The 20,572-nt window shown below is 37.9% G+C and overlaps 2 protein-coding genes across 2 annotated transcripts; both read right to left on the reverse strand.

Moving 5' to 3' along the window:
• Nucleotides 1-7,442: 7,442 nt before the first annotated feature.
• On the reverse strand, nt 7,443-7,616 carry BCR41DRAFT_294838 (hypothetical protein; the record flags this gene model as incomplete). Its single annotated transcript, XM_022020409.1, has 1 exon — nt 7,443-7,616. A coding segment is annotated over one exon (174 nt), but the record flags the coding sequence as incomplete, so codon positions are not given.
• Nucleotides 7,617-18,572: 10,956 nt separating this feature from the next.
• Nucleotides 18,573-20,516, reverse strand: BCR41DRAFT_207370 (hypothetical protein). Its single transcript, XM_022019937.1, has 2 exons — nt 19,759-20,516; nt 18,573-19,559 (listed from the first exon to the last, which is right to left on the reverse strand). Exons 1-2 carry the CDS (start codon nt 20,390-20,392, stop codon nt 18,643-18,645), a joined length of 1,551 nt encoding a protein of 516 aa, XP_021876347.1. The 5' UTR covers nt 20,393-20,516; the 3' UTR covers nt 18,573-18,642.
• Between the last annotated feature and the right edge of the window lie 56 nt (nt 20,517-20,572).

Raw genomic sequence — 20,572 nt, forward strand, 5'->3', positions numbered from 1 at the left:
TTTAGTAACATCATTGCTGGCGACTACTAGTATCAATAACCGCCGTTGATGTTCCAAGCGCAAAGAACCCACTTTTGGTTCCGGTCTAAGACGTGGTCGCAGCTCTCTGACCCTGTTAGTACGTCCTTTCGTGGGATTTCACTGGTGGACAAACTGATAGAGCTTTGGCTGTAGGACATCATAGCGCTCCCTCCCATAGTGGTGTAATGATAGTCGCTCCAGACGTTCCTCCTGTACTTGGTGTAAGACCCTCGGGATTAAATTCCAAGGTGGGCATATCCAAAGAAGACTCCTTCTTGATACAGCTTGATAATATTTTGGGCTGTGGACCTGGGTTATGGTGTGGTCTCCGCGGCCTTCATGCCTCGTTGTGCATTCCAACACTGATAGCCTTACTGTTGATACCCAAGTTTCTGGTTTGTTCAAGCTGTTTATGTGGAAAACGGACTCCCTCAAAAAAAAAAATTTGCCAGGTGACTGCCACAATCAAAGCTGCAAAGGATTTGACACGTGAACAAAAAATCCTGCACAGCCATATTTATTCAGTTTGCTCTACATGCAAGAGAAAAAGGAGACAAAGTTACTAAAATAAAAGATTAGAATCAATCACGGTTTAGATCAAAAAGAATAAAGCTACTGATGAAATGAAAACTATATTTTTTTTTTTTTTTTTTTTTTTTTCAATTTGAATGTAAACTGGGTGGCTGCGCAACAATGGAAGGGTAGATTGCAAGAAAAAAATAAAATAAAATGCATGATATCTTTGATGAAACTGATGATAAGCATTAAAAAAAAAAAAAAATGGCGGGATTGGATATAAAAAATTTATGCGATAATGCAAGAAGGCAGTTGTCGATTTTCCTACACAAACGCCTTATCGATGGCACAATTTTCTTTTTTAATTTTTTATTTTTTTATACTTTCATTTTGTAAAGGTTAGGCGTTTATTTCACTTCATCTGTGGAGCAATGACCACAAAAAAAATGAGGCGATTGACCGAAGTTGTGCCTGCATTTTTTTCTTTTTTATGTTTTATTTGACGACAAAATATATATATATATATATCTATATGAGTCATCTCTTCCCTTTCTCTCCATCCCCGCTGTATACAATATACGTTTCCTCCACGTTCATCCATTCTATGGTGAACCCATCTATGCACTTTTATATCAGATAAAGAGTGAGGTTCGCTCAATACCAATAAATTATAGCATAAATAAACGTATATATATATTTATATATTAATATATAGCCTATTTTCATTTAGTTACGGTCCCTCATGTGTTCTATTAAATAGGCATCGTAAATAATGAAATGAATTCAAAAAATATATGTCGTGACAAACTAGAAACGTGTATTTTTTTTTTTTATTTTTTTTTTTTTGATTGCTTCCTCGTGTAACTTGCTGGGACATCGAAACAAAAAAGCATGTAGCTTACAGTTGGGTTTTTTTGAGGGCTCACGACGACAGAAAGGCGGCTTAACATGATTATCAACATCAATTTTGAATCTAGGATCAATAGCTTCTACATGTAGATATTTTCAAAATTACGGAAGGATGTATTAATTTTTTTTGCCCTCTTGTAAGGATTCCTTTTCAAGTAATAGTACGATCGCAGCCCATCTTTTTTACTTAAAATGTTATATTATATATATATATATATATATATATATATATATGTACAGCGCCCTGAAAGGGTTCAGGTATGGTGGAAAATTCGTTTCTTCTCCATCACCTGTTTCGCTCACATTACTCCACAAACCCAGCACATTCCTTCAATTCCCAAGATAATGTAACACATTGTCCTACATTGGGACATGGAGCGCATGGGACAAATGAGTAAAAAAGAAGGAAAGGTCAAGAGTTCACTTACCGTATTGTACAAAAAAAAAAGGTTTGAGGAACAACGGACAAAGAGTTGAGAGCCAGGGCCATCTACCTCCACAAATGGCATGTCAGTTTACAGTTTATGCAACACAGGGGAAAAAAAAGCTTAAAAGCAAAAAAGAAAGAGGATGAATGTAAGAAAAAAAAAAAAAAAAAAAAAAAGAATAGAGGACCCGATTCGAGGCGATATATATAAGGATATATCCATCTAGCATTAAAAAGATAGAGATATATTGGAAGATCGTGTATGACGGGCAAGAAATTAACATGAGCGATCTTTTAGTTGTTAGACAACGATGAGGAAATAGGTAGCTCATCTCAGTTTTTTTTTTTTTTTTTTTTTTTTTTTTTTAACTGACCCCATGCAGTCCTCCACGCTCTCTTTTTTCCCAGCCCCACCAAATGTATGTTGTTTAAACATTAGACAACAATGTCCATAGCATCTTTGAATGAATTGTTTGGCGTAGCGGGACGTTTGTTTATTTGTATCAATGTACTTGTTAACATGTATCCTATGCTTAGTCCATGGCTCATGGCAACAAGGTTACAAGGTTGGAATGAATGGACAACAATCACATAACACATCAAATATAACATAATATTTGATCCGTCTGCCGTCTTACACTTCCCCATTCCCGTCCATACTCCGAGGGAGGATACCAATAGTTGTTTGGCTTATTTGAAGTCTAAAAGGATCTAAAGATGGATGAACTCTCTATCTACTCATGGTGTTAGTGTTTTCTATCATGTCAGCGTGTCAGTGGAGTGTGTTACCCAACTTGCTACAACAGCATCTCAAATGCTTACACCAACGAGGGAGTCATGCGGGAAACGGTCAGGTAAAGGGTATGAGTATATAATAAAGACATCGCTTCATCTAGAGACTAGGGATACTTTTTCACCACTCGTCAAGCGTGTGTTATCTGAATGACAAGAATCGTCAACAAAGCTGAGGCTTGGAAATGAAATGCACCAATGGGGTACTTTCATTAGTAACTAACAAGGTCCTCCCTGCACCAAATTGAAGGCGGGCTTGTAGGTAATGACAGGCTGACAACCTTTCGATTTTACAGGTTAAAAAAATAAAAATTTATGGGCAAACCTATAATCAATCTTTGAATGAGACTCATAGGTAGGCAAGCCTCGGTGTATTCGATTCGATAATAGTTAAACCCATTGCAGTACCTACAAAATACATACGAATATATATATACTTGCCAATGCATTTTGATCATAATTTGCATATTGCAAGATGATGTTTAGATCCTAAATAATAACAATAATAATAAAAAAAAAAACGCGACTCGGTGGAAGGACTAAATAAGGAATGAATAAAGCGCCTAACGCGTCAAAGCGTGAGATTTTTTTTTTCTAGACCAGCACCCGCACCCACACTCACAAGCTTAGCCTCTTTTTTTTTTTTTTTGACGCCATCGCTGCAATTTTATTACCGTGGAACAGGAACAGAAAATAAATTTATTTCAATGTTTAACATGTCGGGGTAAATTGGCAATATGAACAATTGATACGAGCTGCAACAAGGGTCTGAGGCTAGAAGGAAAAAAAAAAGTCTAAAATCATGATATTACATGATGCAATATAGGATCAAAAAAAAAAAAAAAAGATCCATTTCCGATGTTTACTTTCTACTCTCTTTATTTATCACTATGAATGTATAATACTTTTTTTTTTTTCCTTTTTTTTCTATGGGGCTACTAATAAAAAAAAAAAAAGAAATACATTTCCTTTGAGGCCTCCCCAACATTGGCAAATGGAGAGACAGACAGATGCCAGATAACACAATAAAGAAAAGCTTCTTCAATTTGTTGGAAATTTGGTAGCTTTCTTATTTTTTTTTTTATTTTTTTTTATTTTTTTTCGGCGTTATTGTTGTCTTTCAAAGAAAGGAGAGAATGATAATAATAATAATAACAATTAATAAACAAAAAGTCGACAACAATCAAAAGAGCTACCTATACCAAAGGAAACCAAAAAAAAAAAAAAAAATCAATAGCAAGCTATGGCGATTACTGCATTAGATGTGATAATAACAAGAATGAGATAAAAAAAAAAAAAAAATCATTCATTTATACAAATATGCCTTACTTGTGGCTATCCAACAAGGAGGACTTGGAGATTGGTACAACAATTGTTTTACCATCTCCACACTATTAAACATCCGCATCTCCACATCATTAAACAATAGCCCAGAAATAAGATACATGTCCAGTAGTAATTAACATAAATGCTCTCGGCAGCTACCCGACTCACCCACAAAAATTCACTCCAAAAAGAAAAAAAAAAAAAAAAAAAAAAAGGCGGAGGTGTGGGATCTCCTTTGATTAATATGATTGTGATGTTGTTATATTTATATATATATTGATGTTTTCAGTATTGGAGAGGCTCAATCAGCTCGTTCAGTGAAATACTCCAAGTGAGCGGAGAGAGGAAATGAGAAACATGGAGCACAATCAACCTTATGCATCGCACTCCTTTTGTATTCTCAGATAATCTCTCTCGCTATTAATGGCGTGTAACGGAACTACGCTAATCCACTCAAAATCGGCGGCTTCGTGAGGGCGCAAACTCCACACATTTGTATATATAACACATTTGTATTCATTTTACCCGAACGGAGGACCAGTGAGATCCGTTGAGGACAGGTTTTGGAATTGATGCTGTCTAAAGTGATCTTCATCACTACCTGCAGCTCCGTCTACTACTGTCCAAAATGTTATGGTGAGCTATTAGGCAGTATGTTAGGAATATAGCACTTTTTTTTTTTTTTTTTTTTTTTTTTTTTTTAGACAGAACGTTTAGATCGCATCAAGACACGTCTCTATGCGTCAGTCACACAAATCTATTTGCTTCATTGCGCTAGGATATGACAATCTTCCTTGGCTTGACGCGTGTCTTCATTTTTATGACTAAAGTCAGTATCAATAACTATGCGTACTGTTAAATATACAATAGACATAAATTAGTTGAAGAAAAAAAAAAAAAAAAAAAAAAAAAACTCACTAATAGGCGTTGACAACGAACTTTGGCGGCCTTTGCGTTACTGATCAAAAATAATCCTCTGCTGTATATCGAATTGCTGTAATTGAATTTTACCACTAGGTATAACTGAGTTTTGCCTAGTATCGCTTTTCTTTTGAGGTCCTATAATCAATTCGTCTGGCAAAAACTAGGTATTTAGTGTCAATGAAGTAATATAGCCCTATCAGACGTTCAAAAACCCCAGGGTGCAAGAGGCTCATTGGACCTATCGATAGCTAAGCACCAGGCCACGTCCCAGCTGTATAGACGAGCCGATGTACTCGTAAATCGCCCATGTCGAGAAGGCGATACATTGGCAAGGTGTTGCCTGCAAGGTTGGATTGATGAAAAGAAAACTAACATACCTTTTAAAACCGAAAGAACAAGAACAAGTATAGTCGAATGTGCAATCACAAAGAATAAGCAATTGATGTAGGCTCAATAATAGGGATACCCAATTGATATGACTCGAGTAGAAAAGAAGAAAGAAATAAGGATGTGAACACATACAAGAAAGAGAAGTGTACTACCAGAAGCGGAGATCGAAAGAACAAGCAGCCGAACACTTTACCATGGCGAAACGATGAAGTCTGTTTCGCCTTTTTTTTTTTTTTTTTACAGGTCTGGCGATAATGCTTGTATGCCAAACCCTTAATCTTCTTTCTTTCCGGAGCTGCACACAAACCTTCAGAATGATTGATAGAAAAGTCTAATGTAGGCACTGCTCTGCTCTGTTCTGCTCGCGGCAATCTTTGGGATGATCAGCACCAAGGATTTTGACTCTTATGACTAGAAAGAAAGAAATGATGTGGATGATACCTACGTTGGTCACGTTGTCCACGTTGATGCGGATATGGAGAAGCGTGGAGTTAGAGTATCCTCACTGCTTCTCAATAGATTTCGGTAGACAAGACAAAACAAAACAAATCTATAAATGTATTTATCTATACATTTCGACTTTAATCGATGGTTTTGTTGCCTTATTGAATGTATATCTCTATCAACTCATGGAGCACTTTTTCAACACATTCAACTGTATACATTGTACACTATCTATTGTTTTTCTGTGTGTGTGTGTGTTTTTTTTTTTTTTTTTTTTTTTTTGTTTTATTTTATTTTGCAAGTGCAATGATTAATAAGTATAAAAGTATTTTATATTTTATAAATGCAATTAGAATGTAAAGGGGGGGAAGAGGAGAAGCGAAAAATGAATGAAATGATATTTTACAAGGAATATATGAATTGGATTGTAGAAATGTGGATATGAAAAAAAAAAAAAAAAAAAAAAAAAAAAGATAATTAATGATAATAATAAAATGCTGAAATAGCAACAGGCAAAAGGGCATGAAAAAAAAAAAAATAAACAAATTGGCCAACATAACGAAACAAATGAACAAATGCTATGTACAATCGGAGAGCAGGAAAAAAAGAATTAAAGTATAAAATAAAAGTGCGGGTGGGAAAATAAACAGAAGCAACCAAAGCTCAGGTAGCTCCTGGAGTACTAAAAGCGGGGTCGCAAAAGAAAAGAAAAGAAAAAAAAAAAAAAAAATGGCTACATTTTTTTTGTGGGGTTCAGGTGAGAAAATAAATAAATGATTTAAGAGATAGAAAGTAAGGACTTGATAGGAGGGAGCATAACATTTGATCCATTGTTATTGTTGCCATTGTTGCTGTTGTTGTAGTTATGGCTGTTGAAGCCATTGCCATAATTGCTGTTTGCGATCGAAGGCAAAGGAAGTGAAGTGTACTGGCTGTTATTATCGTACTGGGTTGAATGCTGGGGGTGGGGTTTGTGGAGGTGATATGTGCTCTCCATCATTGAGGGCAACCCCGGGTGATGAGGCTTGTGTTGAGGATATGGCGCAGCGGCATATCGAGACGAACTAGCACTGCCATATCGAGGAGACATTGGTGGTGAATAAGGAGGCGTCTGAAGCACAATATCATCGTGGCTACTCTTGTAATATGACTGTGGTTCATGATGATATTGCTCGTGCTGCGGCTGGTGCTGATAGTGCTGTTGTTGCTCCTGATGTGCCACGGGTGTGATGGGCGTCATCCTGGCCCATGAAGGATAGTAATCAGTCATAGGCTCGTCTGATTCCGAAAGCGAAGGAGACATGGGATAGGGCGACATGGATGAGCGCACAGAGCTTGCAGGCGAGTGCGACATAGGGGATGATTCTGCAGAGGTTCTGGCTTCTGCAGAGGACTTGCGGCTGCGTGAACGAGTGACATGTGTTTTGGCATGCTCGCGCAATGCATCTGATCGAGTAAAGCCAAGGCCACAGCTCTCAACAGGACATACAAACAGCTTTTCAGATGTGTGAGAGCGGATATGGCGGGCTAGGTGACCGGAACGTGTGAAGGACTTGAAGCAATTTGGGACTGGGCAAATATGCTTCCTGGCCCATTCGGCGGATTCGACTGCTTGGATATATTCCTGGTAGGTAGCATAGTGGTGGCGCGAGGTTGAGAGCAGATCTGCGTTGCCGTTCTTGCAAGCAGATGTATGGGCTTTCATATGGCGAGTCAATTCGTCTGAACGGGAGAAGCGCTTATCGCAGTTGGGGAAATCGCAAGGATGGGGTTTTTCGCCTGTGTGGGTGCGGATATGACGAGTTTGGTGCTCAAGACGGAAGAAGGACTTGTCACAGAGATGGCACTCGTAAGGACGAGTGACCTGCTCTGTAGATTTTGTTTTTCTAGTCGAAGATGACTCCTGATCAGACTCTCCACAAGACGAAGCTGAGGATGCAGAGATGACTGATTTTTTAGGACGGGATGTGGTTGAAGTTGAAGGCTCGTTCATGATGTTGGCAATAGAAAAGGTTGAAGGTGTGGATGCCATGGCTGCGAGATATTGTAGTAATGATGGACAGAAGGAAAGGGAACGAGTGTAAAGAATGAATGTGAGAGGGAGCGCACAAGATTATGTGCTTTTCTTTGTTTTTGTAGGATGTAGGGATAGGTGATAGGATCGGGCTAGTTAATTGTGGAGTAACGTAAGAATGGATGAATAAAAAAAAATAAAAAAAATAAAAAAAGCTTTATCTGAAATGGTTTTGTGTGGAGGCAGAGAAGATTATGGGTAGTGATGATGATGATGGTGACGATGATGATAATGAATGAAGGAAAAGAGAAAGGGATGTAAAGAAAGAAAGAAAAAAAAAGAATAGAAAAGAAAAGAAAAGAAAGTCAAGAGAGAGGAGGAAGGAAACGGATGGTCCTTTTATATATGCCACCGACCCGATCGAGTGGTCAAGCTCCAACAAAGCAATCAATAAACAATTGTTTCTGTTGTAGCAAAGCATTGCAGAGGGTTGAGCCACGAGCCACGACTGGATGTTGACATGGGGGGTCATGGCATGGCATGGCCCTTTTTTCACTTTTGATTGATCGATTGAAACAGCTAAAGAATTTTTTATTATTTTGATTTGATTCAATGGATATCTAATAGATTAGTTTTTTTTATGTTTCTATTTTATAATGGGATGGTTATAAATGTGATTGAGTAACAGTTACAATAAAACCAATATAAATATATCAGAGAGCAGAGAATATGGTGTGATTAGGAATTTAAGAATTAGGGGACAAGCACAGGGCTGTCAGTTCGGACAGGACGAAAAGAGGCGACAGCGTTGTGCAGCTATGCTTTATTTTATTTTATTTTATTTTATTTTATTTTATTTTACCCAATGTATTTATTTATTGGCCATGTATTTATCGATAGCAAAAAAAAAAAAAAAAAAAAAAAATAAAATAGATTATTTTTAACAATTCCAAGTCCACCTGGGTGAAGTGGAGTGTGTGACATATGCACCTCCCATCGCATCATTTTTGCATGCCCATGTTACTTTTTCGCTCTCTCTGGCTGGGTTTTTTTTTTCTTTCCTTCGTACTCTTCTCCCACACATGTGCTGCACTCCCCCACTTTTTTTTTTTTATTTGCAAAAACAAACACTTTAGAATAGAATACGCGTGCTTACCCCGCTTGCCCTGCTTAAACGTAAAAAAAAAAACGTTGATTCAATACTGAACTCAATACATTTATTTTATTTTATTTTTTATTTTGATCACTCTCCTATCTTTGTCTGTGTTCAGTCCCACAAACATATGTCGTTATCACCCACACAATGTTGTTTCAGCAAAAGGAAAATGTCGCTATGTCAAATAGTCAAGCAAATCATCACTCTGCCCGTCCACGTTTTTCTTTCTCACTCCACTTCCTATCCCATATTCATCCAATCTCTATCTGTCTTTCTATTCTCCTTCTTACTGTACTTTGTCAACCTCACTTTCACAAGGAAGGTCAACTTGCTCTTCCATCACTTGCCATTAGTGTAATTCATGATCCTTTTAGTACATGTCATCTGTTCATCCTTTTCTTTTCTTTTCTTTTCTTTTTTTTTTTTTTTTTTTGCTCGCGTGAGGTTCGTCTGCATTCGTCGTGAACAATGAATGACCAGTTTGACGTGCCTGTGTTCCAAATGAACAATGTGTATACATATATATATATATACAATAAAATTTTTTTTGCTTTAAAATGCATAAAAATATCTTTTTCTTGTAACTTATTTTCTGAACACAAAGAAGGATGATGACACTTTCTTATTCCTTCTCATTTTTTTATGTATATCTGAACCTTTACATTGACGCGGTTCGGCAGTACAAAAAAAAAAAAAAAAAAAAGGTATGTAACATGGTCCGCGTCCTTTGTTTTACGCTTTAGAAAGGGGCGGGAAATACTTTTCAAGATAAAAAACATTGTTTGCACGCACGCATACACTCTGGACTGGCATGTGAAAGAGAACAAAGCAAAGTAAAGCAAGCAAAAGAAAAAGTTTGGAGCTCGCTGGGAATCAAAAAGAAAAAAAAAAAAAAAACTATGGGTTAGTCAGTATATATTAGCAATGACAAAATGATAATGAGCAACCAGTTATTTGAATATCCGGTCAAAGATATATAAATGTAAGATGAGCATATTGCACCCTCTCGATGTGGAGCAATATTTCTTTTTTAAAGTAGATAAAAAGGATCCATGCTGGCTCTAGATTGACAGCATGGATCAATTATGACAAAACATACTGGTCATGCTCCATCGTAATATACGTACATTTAACCTAATGTTCTAATGTAATCTAATGATATATATACCATATTATATAAATGCCGCAATGAGCTCGTCTTTTCCTGGCTTTGCCACGAGGAAGAAGGACAAAATATTCATATTATTGATGGTGCCACCAAAATAGTGTGTATATGTAAGCCCTCGTCATCATCATATTATCCATCCGTTGTAATTTGTTATCATTGATGTCTCCACTCCCCGCCATCATGTATGCTCGCATATGAATATGACGCACAATAAAAAAAAAAGTCGACTGAAAAGGATAGTGGGCAAAAAAAAAAAAAAAAAGCAATCTTCTAACCCTCATAATTCTCAGTCCTATCCGTTTACATGTACATTCATTCAGTTGAAGCAGGGAAAGGGCGAGGACCCTGACTAAAATTCGTATGGATCGAGGATGTTTCATTTACCACATCCCTGTGCAACGCTGGGTATTAGCATGAACGGAGGATTGGACAGGAACGCATAAAGAGGATGACAGAGCAAGGGTTAAGCTCAAGCATCGGGGCAATTCGAGATAGCCTACACCACAACCACAGACGATCACTCTTTTTTTTTTTTTTCTATCCCAAAAAAAAAAGAAAAAAAAAAAAGGCGCATAGGCCAACGGAGACTGGCATCAATGTTTGTGTTGCAGAAAAAAAAAAAAAAAAAAAAAACGCCATTGTGCAAGGGATATGTGCCTCAAATTGAATCATCATCATATCATTCACTATTCCAAAAAAATAAAAAAAATAAGATACAGATGCAACCATCTCATATCCCGATAGAAAGTTGGGGAAGGGAGACCGGGTAGATCGGAGTAGAGACCAAACATTCGCCGTCGATTACAAATGTGGTGCTTACTCACTAACGACCAAGTAGCCCATCTATGCTATCGTTCGTGTAATTTTTATGCGCAGTCTAGTCCTATATCTGAGCACCAGTCAAAATTGGGATTCCCGTCATCTCTACCTGATCCATATAAACTTTCCAGAACTTGACTGCCCCAACAATGGACACAAATGGTGGACTGTGCGTTTGCATCCTACAACCCAAGTATCAACTATATACAGTATATATCTTTGAGCTGAAAAAATAAAAATAAAATAAAGATACTATATGCGTCCAATAATGATTCAAATAGATGAAGCATATCACTATCGTAAGGATTCTCCAAGTCAGGTAAATGCTTTTGGACCCACCACTTTTAGGCTGGTGGACAAATGATGAATGAGCCTTTGCAACTTTTCAAGCGCGTTACAAACTTTGAAAAAGGATAAATTGCATTATCTCCAATACAAATCCATGTGGTGAATGTGGTCATTGACAAAAGACTACTATTGGTGACAGATGTCCTAAACTGCACAGCTTTCGTATGAGCTTCTCGCCAAAGGTAAATAGCCCCATCTACAGACAAGCGCCTCACTGTGTGTTACCATCATCCCTCAATTCAGGGGCAATGAAGGCGTAGACGAATACCAACGACAGTAACATGTTAAAGCCAAAAAAAAAAAAAAAAAAAAAAAAAGATTGATGAGCAACCGTAGAGCGATCTTTTCACTGCCATTTCGTCCCTTCTTCTTCCATATCTCTTTCCCTATCAAACACGATGGTTAATTCGTGAGCACGAGTTGTGTCCAAAAAAAAAAAAAAAAAAAAAAAAAAGAAGGGGTAGAGGAGTCAAGAAAAAAGAGTAAGGAAATAAGAGTACAAGAGTGGAGAAAAATATATTTGATCAGAGAATTGTTCATCTCCACATGTACACTGACCACCCCAGGACAATTGTATTTTGTTTACATTCCATAATAGGTTAGAGATTGAAGAGTTGCTGCATATTCGCAATTGTAAAGGTTTGGGCTACCGAGAATACAGTGCATCCCGCATACTGGGGGAAGCACCAAGAACGAGGAATAAACATGTTATCACGTTAATAGGGGAGGCTGGTCAGAACTAAACTTTTTTCGTTTCGCTGTGTACATGTTGTACACGGGTTTGGAATGGTATATAGATTGTATAAATATACACATGTACCGTTTATATCCATCATATGGATTTATACAGTTAAACTCCCTCCTCAACGCTTGCAGCTGACTGAACCTTAGCATGCCTGGCTTCCCACCACGTTTTTTTCTGGACCAAAGGACAAAAACAAGGGTATCAGGCATGACAATGGGAAGAATATTGTTTTTTTTTTTTTTTTGTCTTTCTTTGTTTGTGTTATGCATAATATGATATTTTTGAACATTATGCTAGATGTTTGGGCTGGTGAGTTTAGGCATGTAGGTACACTACAAGAATACAACATCTGGAATAAAAATGCCATCATTTTCAAGCTGAAGTATATTATATTTATATACATTCAATATACATTTGGACTATGCTTGCCTACAGCCTACTCCTTCTGGCTGGGACAAAAAAAAAAAAGACAGAAAGACCGATAGTCGGGCAATCAGAGGCATATAAACAACAGATATAAATCATAAACACGCGAATGGTTATAGGAAACTTGTTCGCACACACAAAAAAAAAACAAAATGAATATTGCAGCTATATGTACCACGTCTTCATGTGTTTGCCGAAGCATGCAGCCCCAAGCCTGCAATATAAAGAAACGTGTCTTCTAATTTTCTTTTGAGGAATATGGTCAAAGACAGTGCATACATATATATTACCCACTGTCCCCAGACCATTCAATATTGCTCGGGATGTAAACAATAATTGAGAAAAACTCTTTTCCACGTTTTTGCTTTTCCCACGTTATTTTTTTTTTTTTTGTATTGGTTACAAATATGTAGGTTACTTAACGATACTGCTGTTCACATTTTTTTGGTGCTCAGTAGTCAAATTTCTATAGTAAGATAGAGTATATACAATTGGCTTATCTCCAGTTCAGGGTTTCTTTGACAAAGTCATTTCAGATAAAGGGGGTTTTTTTTTCTTTTATCGTCGATGTCTTATCGTGGACTATTAAAGGTAATGAAATCAGAGTATGACGAGCGAATCATGATTTAACTAGAAAAAGCCAGAGAAACCGAAAATTAGAAATCATGAGCCAGGAAAAGCTTCATTGTTTGCTATCAAATTCAAAAGAGAACAGCTCATGCGAACTATATGTACCCCAAGGCAACTTTTTTCTTCTTTTTTTACGGTCTTACGTTGGAGGGATAGATTAGTAATGTAACACAGTACATTTAGAACCCTGTCTATGATATGATCTTCATCGATGCCTTGGGGTCATCCAAAACCATTTTTTTTTTTTTTTTTTTTGACAGATAAAAGGGAGGAATGTCATTCTATCTATTTAAGACATGATCGAGACTGATGACGGGCCGGTCCTTTTCAATTATCTTTTTTTTAAAAAATAGATTTGCTCCACATAGTTTAAATGATACAGGATAGGCATTTGCTTTTCCTATCTCCTATCGCAAATAGAGTTGGGACCCCGTTGCAATCAACAGTTGAGAAAGACTAAAACCCCACTTGTTGGATAGTCTAACGATTCAACGCAGTATAAAGATATTTTTATCAATACTGGCTATCTTGTGTAAAAAAAAAAAAGAGAGAAGTATATATCTCGTAAGCTTTCTCATGGGGAGATCTGCTGGGCAGTGGCAATAGCAACATTGAGGAAAGAAATGCAGAAATCTGTGTAATTTGCCTTTCATGTGTTGGGTCGTGTAAGCATAGACAACTTCCAGAATGTTTCTATTCAAAGAAAATGCCCCAGTCCAAGATTTTTTTTCCCTTATTATGCAGACTATTTGACAAACTTCCACATGTATCTTTGCTAGGATGGATTTTTTTCTCTTCACCAAATGATGCATGGCATGCATATGTATGTATACATGAATATGTATAGGGTCTGTCAAAGGGTTTGTTTTGTCATCAACAAAGGTAAAGAGCAAAGTTCCCATTCTCCTTCTTGAAATCGCAATTGTGTATGGATGCATGGTATTTTTATCCGTCTCTTAAATCTTTTTGCAACCAAACTTCAGCACTAGAGGAAATAAAAGAAAAAGAAATACATCTCATTCAAATCTTCCATCTTACTTTTAACTTTAAACCATGTGTCTTTTTGTTGTTTGTATGTTTTCTGAGATGGGCTTGCATATTGAAATGGTTCTTTCTCCGCCAGGCCCATTGAGAAAATACTGAATTGTTATCGATCAGATATCTTTGGATTACTTGATCTTTCTCCTGCTCCTTTCTCTCAAGTCTTTTTTTTCTTTTTCTTTTTCTTTTTCTTTGAGTATATCCGTTAGTTTGGAGAGAGATCTTAAAATTATACTTATTCATTTGTACGAAATATTTTGTGTTTACTGTTATCTGGAACAAGGATCAGATGGATAGTTTTTTTTGGGGGGAGGATTCAATAGGGGAAAAGATGTGGAGAATATCTCTATATCCCTCCTTCCCTCTAACGTCTCTAAGCTCTAAAGATAGTCTAACCACCGTTTTGAGTAACATTGCTCTGAGAGATCTAGAGACTAAACAGTTGATGGGCGAAGCATGGCATAGCGAAAAACGGGTCAAAAGACATGCTGATAGACAAGCTCGTCTTTTTAGAGGCTATATAAATAAATATATACAATAATATATATATATATATATATTATATTATTATTATTATTATTATTATTATTAAAATATTGGAACTTTTCTTTACTGTGTTCATCATTTAGTATCAATAACAATAGCAATAACAATAGCAATAACAATAGCAATAGCAATAGTAAAAAAGTAAAAGAATTTGATCGCTCATGCAATTCAACCGCTGTATGTGCCACTAAGGACTTTATTCTGGAACATCCCATCTCCATTTTCTGCCTAGTTGTGACAATAGGACAAGACAATGGGGAGTTTGGTAGACTTCTTTGCAACTTGGCTATTCGTACAAACTGCTACTATTTCCACATGTACAGTAACAAGTATAGTTCATTAAGAAAAAGTGTCGCAACAAGGACACATTTGGACTATCCGGAAGTGGCAATGGAAAAATAAAATTGAAGCTGAATCGGAAGTGGACGGAGGATCTTGGATCCGGTCCTAGCCGAAAAAAGAAAGCTCGTGTCTAATAAACATTCTTTGCAAAGAAATCTATCCGTCGTTTAACATGCATGGTACATGCATGGCACAACTTTGTTCCCATTCTCCATCGCTATTCCCGTTGACGTGATCAAGCCGTTCGTTTAGTATATATATATAATATATATTATATACATATAAATGTCCTCTTTCTCAATTAGTGTACTCAACACCGCCGAATGTCGGTAGTTAAATAGTTAAATGATCGGTCTATCTGTTCCAAATATTTTGTTGCCAAGAACAAAGAGAGATCGAATTTGAAAATCAGAAACCTATTGAGGGGAATTATCTCAAAGGACTGAGATGTGTAAACTGGTGTTTAATAAACAGATAGATGGAACAGATAGGACAGATAGTTAAAGGCTTGGGAGAGTTCTCAACTTTCTATATTGTAGACATCGTTGTGTCATTGCTGTGCATGGCAGGGAGAGTTCAAAAGTGGTTCGATCCCTTCAAAAAAAAAAAAAAAAAAAAAAAGCATGTGAAAAGGGTTCATGGCAATTAGGTACCACAGAGCAAAGTTGATTTTTGTGTGGTGACACATTTTTTTTCCACATGGCCCAATTCATCCCTTTCACAAGCTTAAACACAGTTCTAATAAACATTTATTGTGGAGAAATTCAGGGTTTCAACAATCAATTGATTTCACTTTCTGAAGGTTGGATATTTTTTTTTTTTATTGGACCATCACGTGTGAATACACGAAAAAAAAAAAAAAAGTTTACAAATTTGCTTTTGACATGTCCCTTGCATTGATCAAAGGCATATGTATATAACATGTAACATTCATGAATGAGGTATTATATAAATAATATATATTGGTATATTTATATTAAAATTACTTTTCATAATAGCAGCACGTTGTATATTGCCAAACCAGTGCCCGATTTTCATCGAACCGTTCAAACAATGTTTTCACCCCCCAAAGTAAAAAGTGAATATCTCAAGTGTCACAAGAAAAGAAACTCTATCTGTGAAAGGTTATACAAAGATCTCTATTATAAATGGATTTAACAATGAGGAATTTAACCGCCATGAAAGCGTTTTAGAGTCATAATTTATGTTAGGGCATTAGGCTGTTGAACATCTATCGAAAACAGTACATGATCATTCGGAGACCACAAAAAAATTCCAAGGGCATCTTGAGCCCTTATCTTATAAATATGTTTAAGGCTTAGAGAGACCCCAAAGCTGAGTCAAATGCCATTGGACCATCTTTTCCTTTGTGGAGAAGTCGCGTTCAAAATACGCTTGACAGTGGATGCAGTAACAGGACCGGCTCCCTTTACTTTGAAGGAACGAGCTACAATTGATGCATGGGTCGCTAGTGTAGTGCACCCAATTACTCGGCACCCAAACGCCGTGCCTATAGGGTAAAATAGGATAAGGTGCTTTCAAGGCAATCCTGTATTCTTGTTGAATTATCCTCGTCTGATTGTAGACAAAACAAACTTATCGACTAATTTCCTACATCTAGGACAAGCTTCAAGGTGGCATTGATATTATAGTTTTATGCCGTCTGTTAGGCTTATTTTGTATATGTCCCATATCTCTTAACATATCAAGGATGTGCGTAGAACTCGCAAAGCGCGTTTATTCTGCTATTTGTCGCGAGGTAATTCAAGTAGCTATGAACTCGACTCGGTATCAATGGCAGCATCATCAATTCTATGACAACAATATCATGTTCCTTTTTTCCCTTCCTGTAAAAGACGACGGAAAAGCTCCATAACGCTATTGCAGAGAAGAGTGCTGAACAGTGTGCGGCTGGAAGGAGGCCGGGCTGATCAATGTGGTCCTCATAGTGTTTCGTTCACATGGGAGCAATCCTAACAATAAAGATTGGTAAAGGTGGTGCTGAGGCGTATCAAACACCATTCTCACATTTGGGAGTCATATTCCCAATTGCGTACCTAGATCTGAAGGCAGCTGAGAGGAAGACAGTATTGGAGGTGGAAGCGGGAGTGGTAGTTGAGAGAATCGTCTTCGCCTCCGCCTTTGTTATTCTCTCCTCAGCTGGTGTTACTTGTATTCTACGACAGGTGGATGGCGTGTCGTAAGCAAGAGGAATAGGGCATAAGCCGTTGGTACAGATTGTCCTCCTCAACTTGAACTCTGTAAAGACGTCTTGCTATGGTGTTCGCCATGTCGACTGGCAAGTTCGACTGAATATAGGATACGTTGGATAAACGAACTTTAGCTGATATTGATATAGGTTTTGTATTGATGCATACTGTTAATCTGGAGCGACTGTGATCGGATTTTTCTGTTAAGATATTTATGGAGTGAAGGTTACTCTTTGGAAAGTCAGCAAATGCTTGTCTCCTCGTGTTATTCACAAAAGGTTGTCAAAGACAACTCTACTATCAAGAATACAAAAAGAGTTATTGGTACTCTAAGCTATAGCATGATTGTATACGGAGAGAGGCGCGCTAAAAAAAAAAAAAAAAAAAAAAAAAAAAAAAAGCGTCCTTTGAGATGTAGTTCGTACTTTTACCTCCAAGTCTCAGAACATACTTTGCACTCTTTATCGTCAGCCTCGCCACAGTCGAAAAGAACATTTTGAATGTGGGGGAAAGTGATTTCATTTGTCTTTGGGATATAGGGACTCGTGTACCGTGAGTACTGATCATACGCCCACTTGGCATTAGAAATCGTAGGCGCTGGTCGAGACCGCTAATAATTGTAGAGCGTGTATCAATTGTGTGCGGCGAAGCTTGTCCTAGTCCCTAGGATGCAGACCCCGAGTCAGGTTGGCTTGAACAAAGCGGCGTTGCCAGAGAGAAATAGAACTCGTTATTATTTAAAATTATTTAAAATATCATCGAGGCTTGCCCTGTCCTGATCTGACGATGAGTGGGTTGTTTGTGTAACGGTGAACCTCAAAAACAGACGAAGTTTGTGAGCTTGATCTCTCTAGGGTGACTCCATAGCCTGCAATCACGGTTTGTTGCAGGTACTTATTGGTACTCCTGCGGACCAGACTGTGCTGTGGCCTTGGCCTCGCCTTGGCAATTTAGAGCCAAGGAGAGTGAGGGAAAGAGGAAGAGAGGTAAAGAGGGAAGGGATGAAGTCGTCTTTTATCAGTCTTTTTATAAAAAAAATGCTCATGCGAGCATAATTAATATTAACGACCCTTGATCATTTTAAAAACCACAAGAAGATTGTTGTTTCGACAAGTACACTATTAGCTGGCGTTGTGGTTATACAAAAGTCGGAAATCCTATACGGGTCAAAACCACACAACTGACATTACCAATCATATAGGCTGACACCTTTCTTTAAGATGTTTACGATCGCAATCGTGCATGGCTTGTGAATATTGTAAGAATGCACATGCATGTATATCATAAAAATGCCAATCTGATCAGTTCGATGACTGGCCTAAAATCGCTAACAAATGCACATTGTTTTTATTTTATTTATTTATTTACATGCAATGTCAAAAAAAAAAAAAAAAAAAAAAAAAAATAGAATAGACACTAGAAGAACAAAATTGTATTTTTTTAAGGCCTTAAATCAAAGATGCATCATCATCGTCATCAACCAGCTCTTTGCAGTCTAAAAATACGAGTTGGTCGCTTTGTTCCCTATTGGAAGACACCACAGCCTCGCCTCGCTCTAAAGCGCTATCGAACCGATCACTTGACATGGCCTCCATCATTTTTTGATTATTATCACCTCCTACGGGAATATCTGATTCATAAAAGTCATCATCCAGGTGAAAGACCCCACCATGAGGCAAAGTTGAGCCCCCATCATTCTCAGTTTCAATCCCATTGAGCCCTCCATCTCGACGGAGTATCTGTGACGATCGCTTTGAGGAGCCATCATTCAAAGACATCTCCTTGTGACGACCACCTGTGTCAATGAAAATAGATGCACTTCCAGGCATATCTACCTCGTTGTCGCCATCAGGCGAAAACATCATCAATGTACTCTGCGCCATCGGGCTAACCCCATCGATATGATCATCTGCTGAGTGAGTGGATTTGCTGGGCAAGTTCAAATTAGGCGATCCATTGAAAGATGAAGGAGAGCCCTTGTTGCTGAAGCTGATATGACCATGAACCTGCATGGGATGAAGCGATCGTCCAGGCGCTGAAGTACCAGCGACACTACCGCTTCCATTTAGGGAAATAGATTCCCCAAATGAAGACACCAAGGGCGAGGTAGCTGTATTCGAGGTACTGCTGTATGCTGCTGCCATAGAGGAAACAGCTATAGATGATGAAGGTCCTGAGCTAGGTCCAGACATTGATCCATATCTTCCCTTAGCTAGGTATTCTGCTGCTGGCGGGGTGGAAAGAAATGTATGTTGAGTGTAATGAGGTTGCTGCGGAGTCATTGAGCTGAACAATGTTTGTTTGGGGCTTCCTGAAGCATTGCCAAGACTGATCAGATGTGCATCCTCAAATGACAAGGTTGCCGCTGTGTATAGAAAAGTGAAAAAATAAAATAAAATAAAATAAAAACAAAAAGTCATGGTTAGCAATAATAATACCAACAGAATGAAAATTTTGCAGGTCAAGACTCATGCAATCATCTACAGGTCGGTGAAAAATTATAAAAAGACTGTATGCTTAGATGGCCATATAAAATCATAGTCACTTTCAAGAATCTTGCTCACCTCTGAATGATGAAGGACTGGCACTGCCGATCGAAGGCGACATACGGCTCTGGTTGATTGGTGAGCTGGAATGCCTGTGCATACTGGACGATATGGCGGACGATAAGCTCTCCGATAAGCCTTCTGCGTCACTATCATGGATGTCACGTCCATTGCTATCAATCCCATCAACAGTTACAGAGGCTACTCCTGAAATCCAAGGCCTATTCGGCATTTGGTTCTTTGGGGGCGTAGCTGCCACTGGCCGTTCATCCTTTCCTGCAACAAGTGAGATACCCCGGCGCAAGTTGAGCGTCTTTGTTTCTGGTAAGAGTCCATTTCTGAATGTCGTCTGGATCGACTCTTGAGAACCAACATATGTCTGGAACGTAAATTGAGGGGATTTCCAAAGTAGATGCTGTGGCTGCGTTAATGTTATAATAGAATTATTCGCTCCATGCGCTGCCAAAGTCTGGTTCAATAGTGGATATTGTCCTTTCCAACCAGAGTGCATTCCACTATCATAGGTCGAAATCTCTGCCTGTGCAAGCCAACGCGAGCCTGAAATACTCTGAGCTGACTTCTTTGCTCTGCCGGACTGCTGCAATAAAGTTTTTTGTCCCACCAACGGTGCTAATGATTTTTTAACAGACATCCAATCGCCTGATCTGTTGAGATTCCACTCTGCCACATCCTCTGGTGCCAACACCAAATCTGATATCTCGACGACTCGACCTTACAAAAACAAAAAGTAGCATTAATATTTAAGACGAGTTAATGTAGTTCACATTATTAATCTTTGACTATGACATCCTACTTACCATTGTACGTTTTT

Source organism: Lobosporangium transversale (genome assembly GCF_002105155.1).
Source record: "Lobosporangium transversale strain NRRL 3116 chromosome Unknown BCR41scaffold_60, whole genome shotgun sequence".
NCBI classification, from domain to species: domain Eukaryota; kingdom Fungi; phylum Mortierellomycota; class Mortierellomycetes; order Mortierellales; family Mortierellaceae; genus Lobosporangium; species Lobosporangium transversale.